The 18,467-nt window shown below is 36.3% G+C and overlaps 1 protein-coding gene across 8 annotated transcripts in view; it reads left to right on the plus strand.

The window, feature by feature from the left end:
* Positions 1–18,467, plus strand: part of Dmd (dystrophin) — a 2,157,616-nt gene that overhangs the window by 801,849 nt on the left and 1,337,300 nt on the right. For all 8 annotated transcript variants that reach the window (XM_040744180.1, XM_021232987.2, XM_040744181.1 and 5 more), the window contains one exon: positions 17,785–17,908. In XM_040744180.1, the coding sequence (XP_040600114.1) occupies positions 17,785–17,908 (124 nt within the window). The remainder of the gene's footprint in view (positions 1–17,784; positions 17,909–18,467) is intronic.

Here is an 18,467-nt window from a genome sequence, read left to right on the forward strand (position 1 = left end):
TGATTCCTATTTTCCTAAGGAACTACCTTACTGATTTCCAAAGTAGCTGTACATGTTTGTACTCCACCAGCAGTGGAGGAGTGTTCCCCTTTCTCCACATCTTCTCCAGCATAAACTGTCATTGCTGTTTTGAATTTAGCCAGTCTGACAGGAGTAAGATGGTATCTCAGAGTTGTTTTGATTTGCATTTCCCTGATGGCTAAGGATGTTGAGCAATTTCTTAAGTGTCTTTCAGCCCTTTCAGATCCCTCTATTGAGAATTCTCCATTTAGCTTTGTACCCCACTTTTTAATTAGATTATTTGGTGTTTTGGAGACTAGCTTCTTGAATTCTTTGTATATATTGGAAAGCAGTCCTCTGTCAGATATGGGCTTGGTAAAGATCTTCTCCCAATCTGGGGGTTGCCTTTTTGTCTTGTTGACTGTGTTCATTGATTTACAGTAGCTTCTCAGTTTCAAAAGGTTCCATTTATTAATTATTGATCTCAGTCTCTGAGCTACTGGTGTTCCATTCAGGAAGCAGTCTCCTTCACCAATTCATTCTAGGGTACCTCCTACTTTCTCTTCTAAGAGGTTCAGTGTGGCTGGATTTATGTTGAGGTCTTTGATCCATTTGGACTTCAGTTTTGTGCATGGCAATAAATATGGATCTATCTGCAGTCTTCCACATGACAGCATCCAGTTATGCCAGCACCATTTATTGAAGATGCTTCCTTTTATCCATTGTATAATCTCAGTTTCCATTTTTAGTGTCTACAATTGTATTTTCCCATGTATTTAGTTGTAATACATGATCTGTTTGTTCAAATGAGTAGAAAATTTTAATACAAATCTACTAAAGTTTGAAATTTGCCTGTTTCAGTGTCAGAATATGACTTTTGTAAAATTACTTAAGACTTATTCATCAAACTCAACATTTTTACATCATCAACCACAGTGGAGATAAAGAATCCCCTGAATCTAGTGCTTTCAATGTTATTGAAAATAGATTCTCCTCTTATACAGTACATCTCAAGAACATTTTCCCCTACCTCCACTTCTCCCAGATATCCCCAACTTCCATCTCCTTCAGATCCACTCCACTTCAGAAATGATCAGGCATCCAAGAGACACCAGTAAAACGGGACTAAACAAGATACAATAAGACAAGGTAAAAGCCCTCATGTGGAGGGTGGAAAAGGCAACCCAGTAGGAGTAAAACGGTCCCAAGAACAGGCCAAAGAGTCAGATACACCTGCTCCCACTGTAAGCAACATCACAAATACATGAAAATAACAGCTAAAAGACATACACAGAAGACCTGGTGCAGACCCCGTCAGGCACCATGCTCACTGTTTCTGTCTCTGTGAGTCCATGTGGGTCCTGCTTATTGACTTAGCAAGCCATTTTCTCCTGGTATCCTCCACCCCTGAATTCCTACAATCATTCTTCCCCTTTATTCCTTGAGATTCCCCATTTCCAAGTAGAAGAACTTGATGGGGACATTCAATTTAAACTTTCTCATGATAAGAGAGTCTGTCGGACTCTGCGTCTGCTCCCATGTGCCTCCAGAGGAAGCCTCCCTGATGATTACTGGAAAAGGAACAAGTCTATTCTTAGAGCAGAATATAATTAGGAATTATTTCATTGATTATTTTGCCAGGTCTTTTTGATCCTACCCTATGTCTATAGCTATCCATTCTATGGTTTCTGTCCATCCAGGAATTATACAGCACAAGAAACTTTTCCTGGTGTTGGCCTCAAGTTAAACTAAACATTGATTGGCTACCCCTTCAGGTTCTGCCACCATGTCCCAACACATCTTATTGGCAGGGAAGATTGTAGGTAAAGGTTTTCATGTCAGGTTTCTCTTTCTGTAGCCTACAGAGCACTTGGTCAACACAAAGATACTAGATTGTAGGGATGAAGCTCAAAGCATGCACCAGCTAGACCACTCTACATTAACTGAGCTGTGTGGAAGTTGTCCTCAGCAATGAGCTCGCTCATTCTAGAAAGTGACCTTCTGTCCTAGGATCAGCCTGGATTGTTTCTGAATCTCCATGGGTCCTAATTGGCCAAGAGCTCAACTCACACCTACCATTGAAAGCATTATCTGTGTACCAAAGATGGCAATTTCAGTTGCTTTCCCTCTTACCATATATCTATACCCCCTTTCCTACACACCCAACTTTGCACCCTTTGCATTAAAATAAAATCAGTATAGGTTGTGCTGCCCACATACTTCTGGAAGTATGGGCTTCATAGGAGAATGGTCAACTCACAAGGGTACACCCATGAAGAACACTAACTCTCCTCCTACATTTTTATTTCATTCATTAGATCTAAGAAGATATACACAAATTTTAATTTAAAACAAAGAAATTGGTGCAATTAGTTCATTACCAATTGTAATTTTCTTTTTTATAAAAGACACAATTTACTTTAAGCTAAACTACGTGATGCTCTTGATCCATTTTGAGACACAAACTACATATTCTTATAAATGGTCTTCTGTCTGTCAGATATCTAAAAGATATTTTTTATCAGGAGCAAAAAATGTCTGACATTCTCTTATATAACAGGGTATCTAGCAAATAATAATGCATTGTTTCAAAATAGAAAAGATTTTGTCTTCTTTCCAGAAAATGACAAATGTTTGACAAGATGTATATCACCCTTATGTGATCATCACTAAATACATTTCATGTTTGGAAATAGGAAGTTATGTTCATCACTATGAGTAATGTTATCTGTTAATTAATGAGTTTTAACGAAATAGATGAGAATTTAAATTGGTTCTGCAATAGAGTATATGTAGGTCCAGATATCTCACTCTAGAAGCTGCATGAATATACACTATGTTAGAATTTATGCCAATTTCTCATCTCCAGAACTGTGACATGGAGTTCTGTTTGTTTTATAAGTGGAAAAGAACATAAACACATTTGCTTCTCCAAATATAAGAGGAACTAGAATTGAGTGCATAGTCTATCTCTCATCAGAGAATCCATAATGCTTTACTTCCAAATACTTTCTTTCACCAGCGAATTCGCTACATCAGGCTTTGCACCACTCCCAGCAAGGTCAGCAGAAAGCTCCTTAATTGCCAGCTTCAAAGGTCACTCTTCAGTTCTTATCCTTCCTGACCTTTGTGCTGTGCCTGACAGTGATGATTAGTCCCTTCTGAAAGTTTTTTACTCTCAGTTTCTGGGACATTGTTCTTTCCTAATTCTTTTTCCCCTGGCTTTCTGACTATATCTTGTCAATCTGCTTTTATCCCTTTAAGGTCAGTTTTCTCAACTAAAATTTTTCATTTTACTTTCTTCTAAAATGTTTTCATTGCTTGGATTTTCTTTCTTACATTCCTGACTTTGTCGATTATCTTTATCTTATGTTTTCAAAGTAATATTTTAGCTCACTGTCTGCCCTGATATTCCTACTTGTATAAATCAAACACTTACTAGTTATGGAAATTTAGATTTCTAATGAGAATTTCAAGTGCATTTCTGTGATTTAGATTCTGCAAGTCTGAATGATATCATTTACACTGTATCCTCAAAGATTGGCAATGTCTGCCCTTGGAGAGTAAAATAGCTAGCAATCCATGCAACAAGTCACAGTGGTCTCTGTAACTGCCACATCACCAAATTCTTTCAAAATGTACATCATAAATTATTGTCAGTGTCTTACTTTCTCTTCGGTGCTGCCTTTTCCCTGCCTCTGATTTTGATCTTCTATGTGCTTCACAGTCTCCTGGAAGAATATCTCAAAATTCATATTGAATAAGGTAATTCTTTTGCCCATAATTCTTGAAATATATCATAGGAATTCCTTTATGTCTAATCTCTAGGTTCATTCTCTGCCCAATATTTATATACCAATGTTACTCTTCATTGCCTACAAATTCTTGCCAGTTCATAATTACATGAAGAGCTTTACCTAGCAAAGAAATTAGTGTACCACATCTTTTTCACGAAATTCTCGCAAATATAAAATCAGTTGAAACAATAGGATTTTTTACTTAATTGATTATTAGCAAAATCTCTTATCCTAACACAAGAGTACAATATGTAATTCACAAACTGGCACAATCTAGTGGCACTGCCATGAACTTGAGCTTCCCTTAAGTACTCTTAGTTTAATTTCCCAGGAGTTACTATTCTCTTAAGCTCCAGTTTCTTTGTGCCTACTGTAGTCTTCCTATAACATTTCTCAGAATATCTAGGCTTTTCTTACTTTCTCATACATTATTTATAAATGAACGAACTTGAATCTCTATAATTTTACAGAGATATTAAAAATACTTTAATTAAATCACTAACTTGTAAGTGCCTTAGTTTTGCATATTTATATTTATTGCAGCCTTCTTGAAGAAAGTAAACATCTTATTTTTCTATTTACAGTGTTTTACCTAGACTTCAGAACAAATTGAATAGTCAGTAAATATTCGTGAATGTTGAGGGGGTATTTGCAGATATTTCTTATGTTCTTGGTTCAGAAACAGAAGTCCTCTATGTGGTTCAAAGAGAAGTGGTTTAATATCTTGTATTGATTAACCAGATGATAGAGGTTAGAAGCAACATTCTCACACAAACACACACACACACACATACACACACACACATGATAGAGCAAATGAAAACACAAGTACCATTTAGAAGCTACTAATACTAAGGTAGAGGAACAATGTATGTGACTTATGTGATAACAGCCCGGGAGCTGGATCTTCTAACACAAACCACATCTGATTTCTATGCAGGAAATTTGACTTGTGAAATATGTAGAAAAAATGAAAATGTTTGATTTTCCAATTATTGACTTAGAACCATTGTCTTCCCGTTAACACATATGTGTTCTAATAGAAGGGATTCTCATTCTGGCAAATTCTATGACTACCATTGAACTCTTTTCTAATGAGAAACCTATTGTCTGTTTACGTTAACACACATATCATGCTAATATATAATGAGAAGCTACTTTGGACCAAAATGTGGGCTTTCTAAATTTCTATATTGATGTTTCAACCTTTAATGCCATAGTACTTAGACATGCATTTTTGGAGACAGACTTCTGGGGATGGGGCTACCATAAAATGCTAATATACTTATATGAAGGAATATCAGAAACTGAGTTTTCAATGAGGCAGCCTATAAGTCTATATGTAGGAGGAGAGATATTCCCAGAGCTCACCCTTCAGACTCGGTGATCTTATAAGACAACACAGCTGTGTGGAAAAAGAGGTTGCATACTTCATTGCATCTATAGAAATTTATGATGGGAGGCAAGCAAAGGACTGGGTTTGTAAATCAGTGAGATCTATTTTGTACTTAACTAAAGTTCATACAGATGCTCACTATAAGAAGTAAATGGTTTAAAACAGGTCATGATGCTGTGGAAAGACCATTGGGGCAGGAAGAACATGTCAGACTTAAATGGCTTTCTACATTATACTAGATAGTTTCTGAACCCTGACTAGAAGTTATTTAAACTATAAAGACCCACAACATAAAAGCATGTTGAAGTCCTTTAAACTCAGTGAGCTTTCACACTGAGAGTGTTTAAAGTTTAAATTGCCTCCCATAGGGTCTAAGATATGCTCAGGACGTGAAGCTTTCTTTGACTACTCCTGTAGACTGTATGAGCCATAACCACTCAGGAGGGAAGTGACTGTAACATTAGTTTTAATGATAAGGTCACTATTTATTCAACTGGGATCTCATGATTTGGGAAGCATTATCCTTGCTATCACTACAAATCATACTTAATTATTCTCGCAGGAAGCTTGCATTCTAGAACAAACCCACTCATGCAGGGGAAAATGACTTCTAAAAAGTTTAGAGTTGAAAACGCTTCCTTCCTACTTTGGACATAGACCACACATGGGGAAATTAGTTCTGAATTAAAGAATAGGGAAACATTGAATTCAAGTTAATGGAAAATTACATTTCAAATGAAGGGACAGCCCTTACACATGGTTTTAGGTGATTTTGTGAGCTTTGATATGAAGAAGAAAATGTGGTGACGACATTAAAAAGTAGAGTAAATTTCCAGTGTAAAAGATTTAAAAAAGACTAAATGCAAGATTTGAATCTTCTGATTATTGGGAACCCATAAGTAATTTGAAAGGAAGCATTGCAGTATGGATGTTGTCAGCCCCTCAATTTTAAACATGCTTGTTGCAAAACCTATGTTCTGGGATATGCAATCACTTCCATTCATTTTCACTCCTTCCATCTCATTTATGTATAAAAGGTCTAAAGTTGCTGGAACCCACCTGGTTGTAAGAGATAATCCACAAGTTGTCCCCTCACCTCCACATGTGCGTTGACCCACAACTTCCACTGCTGTCCAAGAAATAAATACTTGTCATTTCCCAGAAATTTAGGGGGAAGCCCTCCATCCAGCACTACACAAAGCAGTAGAGAGTCAGTATTTCCTTTACTCTGAAGGGCCAGCGAAATATTTTGGGAGTTTGCATGCCAATCTTTATGTTAAAACTGTTCAACCTAGCTCCAGTAGTTAGGAAGTATTTCAAATGTAGCCAAGAAGTCTACAAAAATGATGAACATGGATGTACTCCAATTAATCTTATTTGAAAAAAGTGGTGTCCTATGGATTCTTACACTAAAGGGTAAAATGGATGAGATTACTATGATTTTGTATAAATGTTGGCTTTACTGATTTTTAGTTTTATGTTTTTGTGGTTGTTTTGCTTTGCTGCTGTTTCTGTTAAACCAATGACTTTTTATCTTATCAACCTTTAACTAAAACTGAAATAAATACAACTACCATGACACATAAGGTAGTAAGAACAGCAAAGGAGTAATTTTTTCCGAATTTTTAAAATAAAATTTATCTTTTGTTTAGCATTAATTTAATCGGAGTAACAACTGTATTGGTATATTTAATAATTGATGTGCAATGGATGAAATGTCACATTTGTCAAAAACAAAAGTCTTCAGTAGTATCAGTAATTTTTTCTTTTTTTTTAAATTTAGGTTAGAAACAATCTTGTTTCACATGTCAATCCCAGCTACCTCTCCCTCCCCTCCTATAACTCCATCCCGAACAGGTTCCCCAGTACCTCAGCCAATATCCAGTCTGATCCCCAAGGAGGGTGAGGAACTCCATGGTAGATCTTTTTTTTTTTTTTTTTTGGTTTTTCGAGACAGGGTTTCTCTGTGGCTTTGGAGGCTGTCCTGGAACTCACTCGGTAGACCAGGCTGGTCTCGAACTCACAGTGATACGCCTGCCTCTGCCTCCCGAGTGCTGGGATTAAAGGCGTGCGCCACCAACGCCCGGCTCCATGGTAGATCTTTAAAAACTGTCATTTCATCCAGGGCAGGGTCTAGGCCCTCCCACAAGAGTCCTGGCTGAGAGAGCCTCCCATATTTTGGCATGGGCACTCAAAGACTATTTGTACACTAGGAATAAATACTACCCAAGGCCTCATATATTGCCTAGGCCTCCTCACTGACACCCACATACAGGGGGTCTGAGTCAGTCCCATGCTTTCCACACAGCCATCAACCTGGAGTTGAAGAGCTCCCCCTTGTTCAGGTCAGCTGTTTCTGTGGATTAAACCAGTCCGCTCTTAACTCCTTTGCCATTCAGTTCTTTCTTTCTGACACTGGATTCTAGGATTTCAGTTCAGTGTTTGTCTGTGGGTATCTGCCTATGTTTTCTTCAGTCACTGGATGAGAGTTCTGTTTCCTAGATTCTCTGGCAGTGTGACTATATGCTGGCACTCCCCTGATTCGTGTCTAAAATCCATAAATGAGTGAGTACATACAATGTTTCTCTTTTTGTGACTGGGTTACCTCACTCAGGATGGTTGCTTCTAGTGCCTTCCATTTGCCTGCAAATTTCAAGATTCCATTGTTTTTTTTCCATTGAATAGTACTCCATTGGGTAAATGTACCACATTTTCTCTATCCACTCATCAGTTTAGGGGCATCTAGGTTGCTTCCTGGTTCTGGCTATTACAAATAATGCTGCTATGAATGTAGTGTATCAGCCATCCTTGTTGTATGAATGTGCATCTTTTGGGTATATGCCTAAGAGTGCCATTGCTGGGTCTGGTAGTAGACTGATTCCCATTTTCCTGAGGAATCTCCATACTGATTTCCAAAGTGGCTGTACAAGTCAGCACTCCCAACAGCAGTGGAGGAGTGTTCCACTTTCTCCACATCTTCTCCAGCATAACTGCCATAGGATATTTTGTTTTAGTCATTCTGACAGGAGTGATATGTTATCTCAGAGTTGTTTTGATTTGCATTTCCCAAATGGCTAGGGATGTTGAGCACTTTCTCAAGTGTCTCTCAGCCATTTTATTCTCCTCTATTAAGAATTCTCTATTTAGTTTTATACCCCAATTTTGATTGGGTCCTTTGGTGTTTTGGAGATTTGTTTCTTGTGTTCTTTGTAAATTTAGGAGACAAGCCCTCTGTAAGATGTGGGGTTAGTTAATATCTTTTCCCAATCTGGGGGTTGCCTTTTTGTCTTGTTGACTGTGTCCTTTGCCTTACAGACTCTTCTCTGTTTCAAGAGGTCCCATTTATTAATTGTCGATCTTAGTGTCTGTGCTACTGGAGTTATGATAAGGAAGCTGTCTCCTGTACCAATTCGTTCAAGGGTGCCTCCCAGTTTCTCTTCTAACAGGTTCAGTGTAGCTGGATATATGTTGAGGTCTTTGATCTATTTGGACTTAAGTTTTGTGCATGGTGATAGACATGGATCAACCTGCATTCTTCTACATGCCAGGATCCAGTAATGCCAGCACCATTTGTTGAAGATGCTTTCTTTTTTCCATTTTATATTTTAGCTTCTTTGTTGAAAATCAGATATTCATACATGTACGGGTTAATATCACGGTGTTCTATTTGATTCCTTTGGTCTAGGTGACTATTTTGTGCCAATACCAAGCTGTTTTCAGGACTATAGGTCTATAATAGAGCTTGATGTCAGGGATGGTGATGCTTCCAGATGTTGCTTTTTTTTAATAAGATTTTTTTGGCTATCCTGGGTCTTTTGTTTTTCCATACAAAGTTGATTATTTTTCTTTCAAGGTCTGTGATGAATTGTGCTGGGATTTTAATGGGGACTGCATTAAATCTGTATATTGCTTTCGATAAGATTGCCATTTTTACTATGTTGATCATACTTATCCAAGAACATGGGAGATCTTTCCACCTTCTGGTGTCTTCTTTGATTTCTTTCTTTAAAGACTCAAAGTTCTTGCTATACAGGTCCTTCACTTGTTTAAGTAGCATTACCCCAAGGTATTTTATATTGTTTGTGGCTATTGTAAAGGGCAATGTTTCTCTGATTTCTTCCTCAGCACTTTTATCGTGTGTATATAGAAGAGGTACTGATTTTCCAGAGTTGATCTTGTATCCTGCCACTTTGCTGAAAGTATTTATCAGCTGCAGGAAAAGATCAAACCTAAGAATAGTAGGAATAGAAGAAGGTGAAGAAACCTACCTCAAAGGGTCAGAAAACAAATTCAACAAAATCATAGAAGGCAACTTTCCCAACTTAAAGAAAGGCATGCCAATGAAAGTACAAGAAGCCTATAGAACACCAAATAGAGTGGACCACAAAAGGAAATCCCCTTGCCACATAATAGTAAAAGCCACGAACATACAGAATAAAGAAAGAATATGAATAGCAGCAAAGGAAAAAGGCCGAGTAACATACAAAGGCAAACCTATCAGAATCACACCTGACTTCTCCATGAAAACTCTGAAAGCCAGAAGGTCCTGGATAGATATTCTACCAACACTAAGAGACCATGAATGCCAGCCCAAATTGCTATACACAGCAAAACTTTCAATCACTATAGATGGAGAAAACAAGATATTCCATGACAAAACCAGATTTAAACAATACTTATCTACTAACCTAGCCCTACAGTAAGTTCTGGAAGTAAAACCCCAACCCAAGGGAGTTAACTACAACCAGAAAAACATAGGCAATAGATAATCCCACTTTACCAACAGCCAAAGAAAAGAGGTAGAAATCCACATATAATTCCACCACCATCAACTATTCAAAAAAAACAAGAATGAGCAATCAATGGTCATTAATATCCTCAGTATTAATGGTCTTAACTCGCCCATAAAGAGACACAGGCCAACAGAATGGATTTGAAGACAGAACCCATCCTTCTGCTTCATACAAGAAACATACCTCAGCCTCAAAGACACATTACCTCAGAGTTAAGGGTTGGGAAAAGATTTTCCAATCAAATGGACCCAAGAAACAAACCGAGGTAGCAATCTTAATATCTAAAAAATTAGATTTCAAAATAAAATCAATCAAAAGAGATGAAGGAGGGCACTTCATACTCATCACAGGAGAGATCCACCAAGATGAAGTTTCAATTTTGAACATCTATGCCCCAAATACAAAGGCACCCACATTCATAAAAGAAGCATTACTTAACCTCAAATCACATATAAATCCCCAAACACTTATAGTGGGAGACTTCAACACCCCATCCTCACCTCTAGACAGGACTACCAGACAGAAACTTAACAAAGAAGCAAAGCAGCTAATAGAAGTTATGACACAACTGGGATTAACAGACATCTATAGAACATTCCATCCAAATAAAAAATAATATACCTTCTTCTCAGCGCCACATGGAACCTCCTCAAAAATCGACCACATACTTGGCAACATATCAAATCTCAACAGGTACAAAAAAATTGGAATAATTCCATGCACCTTATCAGATGACCATGCGTTAAAATTAGAATTCAACAACAACACAAATTTCAGAAACCCTAAAAAATCATAGAAGTTGAATAATGCACAATTGGACCACTTCTGGGTCAATGAAGAAATAAAAAAGAGAAACTAATGGCTTCCTAGTATTCAATGAGAATGAAGACACAACATACCCAAACCTATGGGACACTTTGAAAGCAGTGCTATGGGGGAAGTTCATAGCACTAAGTGGCCACATGAAGAAACTGGAGGATAGTTACACTAGGGAATTAACAACACAACTGAAAGCTCTAGAACACAAAAAAGCAAATTCACCCAGGAGGAGTAGATGCCAGAGAATAACCAATAAGGCCTGAAGTCAATAAAGCAGAGACTAGTAAAACAATACAAAAAATCAATGTAATGAAGAGTTGGTTCTTTGAGAAAATCAACAAGATAGACAAACCTATATCCAAACTTACCAAACAACAGAGTGTGAACATGCAAATTAACAAAATTAAAAATGAAAAGGTGGACATAACAATGAACACTGAGGAAATCCAGAGAATCATCAGGTCATACTTTGAAAACCTGTACTCCACACAATTTGAAAATTCATAGGAAATGGACAATTTTCTGGATAGATATCACTTTCCAAATTTAAATCAAGACCAGATAAGCAATTTTAATATACCTATAAACTCTAAAGAAATAGAAGCAGTCATCAAAAGTCTCCCAACTAAAAGAATCCCAGGGCCAGATGGCCTCAGTGCAGAATTCTACCAGAAATTCAAAGAACAGTTTATACCAATCCTTCTCAAAGTATTCTATGCAATGGAAGCAAAAGGGTCCTTGCCAAACTCTTTCTGTGTGGCTTCAATAACCTTGATACCAAAGCTACACAAAGACACAACTAAAAAAGGGAACTTCAGACAAATATCCCTCATGAACATTGATGCAAAAATACTAAATAATATACTGGCAAATTGGACCCAAGAACACATCAAAAAACTAATCCACCATGATCAATTAGGCTTCATCCCAGACATGCAGGGCTGGTTCAACATATGAAAATCCATCAATGTAATCCACCATATAAACATGCTGAGAAACAAAAATCACATGATCATCTCACTGCATGTTGAAAAAGCCTTTGACAAAATCCAACACCCCTTCATGATGAAGGTCTTGGAGAGATCTGGGATAACAGGAACTTACCTCAACATAATAAAAGCTATATACAGCAAACCAACAGCCAACATCAAACTAAATGGACAGAAACTCAACCCAATTCCTCTAAGATCAGGAACAAGACAAGACTGTCCACTCTCTCCATACCTCTTCAATATTGTACATGAAATTCTAGCTAGAGCAATATGACAACAAAAGGAGATCAAGGGAATACAAATTGGAAAGGAAGAGGGCAAACTTTCACTATTTGCAGATGATATGATAGTTTAGGTAAGTGACCCAAAAGGTGTAATTTAATCCCAACCAAGAACTCAGCTCATAACCTAGTGTGTGTGTGTGTGTGTGTGTGTGTGTGTTTGTATGTGTGTGTGTATACATTCATCACATTTATCTCTTACTATATGAAAACTGTAATGAGTAATATCCAAGGTTTCATATGGGAATTCAAATCGCACAAGTTTTAACATAAAAGCAATCTTTTTCTTTATGAAAGCATATAACTTGGTTCTTCATTCTTGAAGTTCTATTTTTCTTTTCTTTACTCCTTAAATTAATATATCTTACATATACCATTGAAAAGTCTTAACTTTCATAATATATATATATATATATTAGGGTATATTGTTGTGAAAGGCTCATAGATAATCCCTTTATTTGTAAAATGTTTACAGAATAAGTAAATCAATGACGTAAGATGTTACTTGTTTACAAAGTCCACAAAACAGCAGCGCATTATTTGCAATAATAATATTTTGTTACATATGTGCATATGTGGAAATTATGTCACAGTAATTTCTGGAGGTATCATATGACTTAGGACTTCAAGACAATTTTGTTTCCCGAAATGCCTAAAAGCATTTTAGCTCTATAGCTGAGGGTGCCTTACTAGCATGTTCTCTGTATAGAATTTTATCTTTATCTTTGGATATTTTATGTTTCTGGGTAAGAACGCCTCCATGAAAAATCCATTTGTCACCATATAACACTTATGGAGATAAGAAAATGAAAGAGAAGATAAACTTAAGAATTAGCAACCTTTACCAGAGAGGGTGTGCCCTCTAGCTTTTCTTTCTGGTTTTATCATTTTAAATAAATTTCCAATTTGATTTTAAGGTAGTAGTTTGATTAGTAGATTTAATAGGTTCAATATGAGTGTATTATAGTGCATGACCATGGATTCAATACTATGACAGCATTTCATCTATATCGATCATATCAGAGATTACTCCTGGTAACTCTTGTTGAGGTGATTTTTTTCTGCAGAATTGTATTTTATAGGGACTTTCAACTTATGAATGATGAAAACTAGTCTTGAGGCACCTGTGGCTTACCAACATTTTCTATTTAATTCTCTGGAGCACACAATTTTTTCATATTAGTTTTAAATTCCTTTACAGTATGATGAATTCTTTTGTTCCAGCTGGCTTCAACATTTAGAGTTTAGGAGTTTCCTTTAGTTTTGAACATTTCAGATAGTTTCCCTCAATGTTATATGAATAGAAGATGGAAAGTGACTTCTTACCATCATGTCACATGAGAGAAGTGCACATCAGGGTAGGATTTTAAGTGATTAAGATTTAATATTAAATGTCGATAGTGAGATTATTTTAAAGAGGTTTTTATCTACCTGATAATGAAATTCTTTATTAAGTCTTACCTATTTCAGAGAAGCAATTTTCAGCAAAAGTTTGAGTCTGTTTAGGGTAATCAGAGTTCTAGACATACAGATGTGAACATCAATGCCTGTTAACTCATGGACATTCCAACCCTGAATAAGGCATGATATTAAAGCCCTGGTATTTTTTCAATGTTATATCATCACAAAAAACTAATCATGTGTAATTTAATATCCATAATTAAACAATACAGAAAACACAATTTGGTAAACAATATTTTATGTTTGGACAGGACTTCAAATTAATCACAGTGAATGGGCATATCTCAGAACAAAGTAGGCTATACAGAAATGGATATTTTAGTATCTTTCAGTGATGCATTTAATTGCAATCCATAGATCATTAAATTTTATTTTATTGAAACATATAGTTTTATGCAGACTGCGGTTAAATTTACATATCTAAAACTACAAATACATTCCAGGTCTCAAGGAATAGGATGCTTGATGGGAATGTTAATGTTGACAGATGAGTAAATTAATATTAGAGATATGAAAACGACAATGCAAGCAAATCTAACTTCAGTTCTGTATCTCAAATCAAAAAATCTCTTCAACAGTGAATATAAGTAAGCTTATTTCTATGAAATACTTTTAAAGTGTTTTATGTTAATGTCAATACTAACTTGATGATAGGTTTTCCACTTATTATTATTATTATTATTATTATCACTGTTAATGTGTGTATATTGCCACAGTGAAGGCATAGAGGTCAGAGGAGTACTTTGTGAAGTCATTTCTCTCATTCATGGTCCCAGGAATCAAACTCAGGTTCCTAGCATTATGCTGCAAGCACCTTTACCAACTGAGTCAACATCTTGTTGGATTTTTACTGCAATTGAGATTATTTGTATTTATTTATTTTATTAATTTATTATTGTTTCTTCTTTTCTTTATCTTAGGTTTATTATTTCTTTTTTAGTTTTCCTTTAGGGGGCATTCCAAGGGTAAGGATCAGATATGGAGGGACTGGGAGATGGGTAATTTTGGGGTACATGATGTGAAATTCCCAAATAATAAAAAATAAAGTTAAAAATTTTGGTGATCATCCTATGAAAAATTAGGTGTCCTTGTTTTTATGAGTGAAGATAGTATACTAGACTTTAAGTAATTGTAATGATTTCTATATTAAATGATTTCAGAGGGTATGGTTGAATTTCTGTCATAGATAATTGCAAACTGAGACTCTCATGTTTGTGAAATGATAGAATGATGTCCATAATGAAAATGTGAGCATACTTAATGAAAAAGCTGAAGTAGGAAAAACTTTGGAAAAGAAACTAAGAAATGGCTGTACCTGGTAAGATTAAATCTTTCCACATAGAAAGGAGAAGCATTTTTTGCATATTATTTGTAGTTTTTTCTGTAAAGAAGAAAACTATGAGGTCCTAAGAAAGCTAGGAAACTAAAGTTGCCCAGAGCTTTGAGTACTTTGGAAAAAGCCCTTAAATACACCATGTTGTAAGTCTAATTAAAGTTGAAAAGATATTAATAGCAGAATTGTGGACTTAAGGTACACAATGTCATGGTATTGACCCTCTTTGAAGTTCTGGAGACCCCAAAGTTCAAGGAGTTCATTTGGAAAGCATTCCCAAGGCATATTATATAGTGACATAAGGAAAAAAATGAGACAAATAGAAGATACTGCATGAATATAACTAAGGTTATTGCTGTGGTCAACTGGGTTCAGACCTACAGGGAGCTTTTGATATACAATGTATAAAACATTCCATGAGTATTCAGCTGAGTGGCATTGCTTCCAGGATGCCTAAGTACTAACTCTAACTATTCCCTCTTTAACACTTGTGAATGATTATCCTCATAGTATTTCTGATCTTTCCTGATCACTTGCAAGTGAAAACCTGCAAGCAGAGACAGCGAATTTTATTTTGGGGAAAAAATAAACAAACAGACAAGCAGAAACAAAAAAACAAGCCCCTCCAAAAACAAAAACAGAGACCTGAATCATACTTTCCTAGGACGTTCTGCTATTGAGCCTGAAGAAATATTGATAGGAAGCCAAGATTATTCACTGGGACTCTATGTGCAATGAATTGACCACAGCCCAAAAGTATTGATATAGTGGATAAATTAATTTTTAAAAAGTAAAATAGAAATAAATTTAATAAATAATTATAAATTAAGCTGAAAGGCAGAATTTTTGCATAAAAGAGGACTGTATATTTTATTGAAAATTGGTAATTAAAAGGGGAAACTTCATAAATGAATATACGGATTTTTAAAAGCTTAATATTTCATGGTATGCATGCCTATCCTGTATATTTTTGTTTGTATGTTTTTGTTTTCTGAGTCATGGTTTCCCTGTGTAGTTTAGAACCTGTCCAGGAACTCACTCTGTAGGCCAGAGAGACCTGCCTACTTCTTCCTTCCGAGTGCTAGGATTAAAGTTGTGTGCCACCACTGCCTACCGTGTATATTGATCCATTCATCTGCTGAAGAACAGATAGTTTGACTTAATAGTATGATTTTTTTAGATTCAATATTCCCAGGAAGTTCAATGATCCCAGGAAAGATATGTTTAGAAGTAACTAGGTAGGCCACGCGGTGGTGGCGCATGCCTTTAATCCCAGCACTCGGGAGGCAGAGGCAGGCAGATCTCTATGAGTTCGATGCCAGGCTGGACCAACAGCCTCCAAAACATTCAGAGAAACCCTGTCTCGTAAAACCAAAAAAATAAAAAAGAAGTAACCAGGTAGATAGTAAGAATTTATTTTTTTTTTCTTTTTTTATGGTTTTTTTATTAATATTTTTTTATTTTCCATTTTAAATTTAGATAAGAAACAAGGTTGCTTCACAAGTCAGTACGAGGTCCCTCTCCCTTTCCCTCCCCTCCTCCCGTGCCCTCCCCCCCCATCCCCCCCCGTTATCCCCTCATTCCCCCAGGGAGGGTGAGGCCCTCCATGGGGGTGTCCATAGTCTGTCATTTCATATAGGGCAGGGCCTAGACCCTTCCCCAAGAGTTCAGGGTGAGAGTGCACCTCACATTGTGTCCCATAGAAGAATTTATTTTAATTTATTATTTGCATCAGAATGACCTTAACAAAAATTTAGTAATCCAAACCAACATTGGCCATTTCTCATACCTCCTGTGCTGGCTACTTTTATGTCAATTTGATACAAGCTAAATTCATCTGAGATGAGGGAACCCCAACTGAAAAAATGGCTCCATTAGATCTGGCTACAGGCAAGCCTGTAGGACATTTTCTTAATTTGTGGTCGAAATGGGAAGGTTCACTCCATTGTGTATGGTGCTAATTCTGGCTTGGGATCCTGGGTTCTATTAGAAAGGAGGTTGAGTAAGCCACATGGAATAAATCAGTAAACAGCATACTTCCATGGTCTGTGCATCAGCTTCTGCCTCCATGTTCTTGCCTGCTTTAGTTCCTGTCCTCACTTCCTCGATAATGATTAGTGATGTGGAAACTAAAGACAAATAAACCCCTCCCTCTCCATGTTGCTTTGTTCATGGTGTTTCATCACAGCAATAGTAACCTTGATTAACTAAGACAGAAATTGGTACATTGATGATTCCTTGGGTTATTCAGAGTGTCAGTTGGAGTATGCATGTCAGTCACCTCAAGACATATGGAGATGTTTCAGAAGGTAAAAAAAAGTATTCACAAAAGTATTGCTTTGTACTTCTTTATTGATAATAGAGACTTATTTAAGCATAGACAACAAGTTGGACTCCTTGCTTTATAAATGAGTTTCCAGAATGTGTGCTAAAAGAGGAAAGATTATAGCATGAAAACATTTGCTAAGACTACTTGTGTTAATCTTACTGATGCCCCTTTTTTTCTTTAAACATTACACAGAAAAGCTCAGAAATAAGTTTTGGATACCGCATGAGAACACGAGTATCTTTATTATGGTTCACTTGGGGCCAACAGTCATTTGCAGAGGTTGTAGTTTTTCATGGAGTAAAACTTTCAAGCAGAGTCTAGTAACTTGGAGGAGATACTTTACAGAGGATTGCTGCATTGAGTTGAATAAAATTAACACCATGATCATAAGACAAGATCAAACTTGACTACAAAGTTTGAGTCTACCTACCTAGGGAGATATTGATGTTGTTAACAATAATTGGAGCATCATATTAGAAGGAGTGTGGTAAATGTGAATAAATTCCTTTTCTTTTTCTATACAGAAGACAGAGAAAACAAAGAAATAATAAGCCTTATTCTTCCTTATTCTTTGCCCTCTTAGGTTGGATGTGGATATAACTGAACTTCACAGTTGGATTACTCGTTCAGAAGCTGTATTGCAGAGTCCTGAATTTGCAGTCTTTCGGAAAGAAGGCAACTTCTCAGACTTGAAAGAAAAAGTTAATGTATGTTTTGCCTTATATGTTTATTCTTATTTTGTGCTGCTTACAAATTCTTTTCCATGCACTGTTTTTCTAGAACTTACAATGTTTATAGAGTATAATATTGTATAATACAATAAAGTAAGACAAGATGATAGAGTACCCTATTTATGCAGACTCAAAAATTATTTTATAGGGATCAATACCTGTCATGAATTATAACATATTAATTGAATCAAGATGCTTATGTATTATAGCAACTCACCTAAAATATTTGCAGATATAGATAGATAGATAGATATAGATGTAGATATATTTAATCTTCTTTTTACGGTTTACCAACTAGAAGATTTCTATAGGGCTTCATCATACATCTTTAGTTTTAGTTAATCCATTCTATAGCTCTCAGTCTCCTCTGTCTTCTTGCTCAGATCCAAACTCAAAGTTATCAGTACCATGCTTTTCCTTTCATACAACCTGTGATTGCTTTTTATAATTTGGGCTTAAAAAATAATGAATATAAAAATTTTGTGAGTAGCCGGGCGGTGGTGGCGCATCACCAGCACTCGGGAGGCAGAGGCAG

Source organism: Mesocricetus auratus, unplaced genomic scaffold (genome assembly GCF_017639785.1).
Source record: "Mesocricetus auratus isolate SY011 unplaced genomic scaffold, BCM_Maur_2.0 Super-Scaffold_100003, whole genome shotgun sequence".
NCBI classification, from domain to species: domain Eukaryota; kingdom Metazoa; phylum Chordata; class Mammalia; order Rodentia; family Cricetidae; genus Mesocricetus; species Mesocricetus auratus.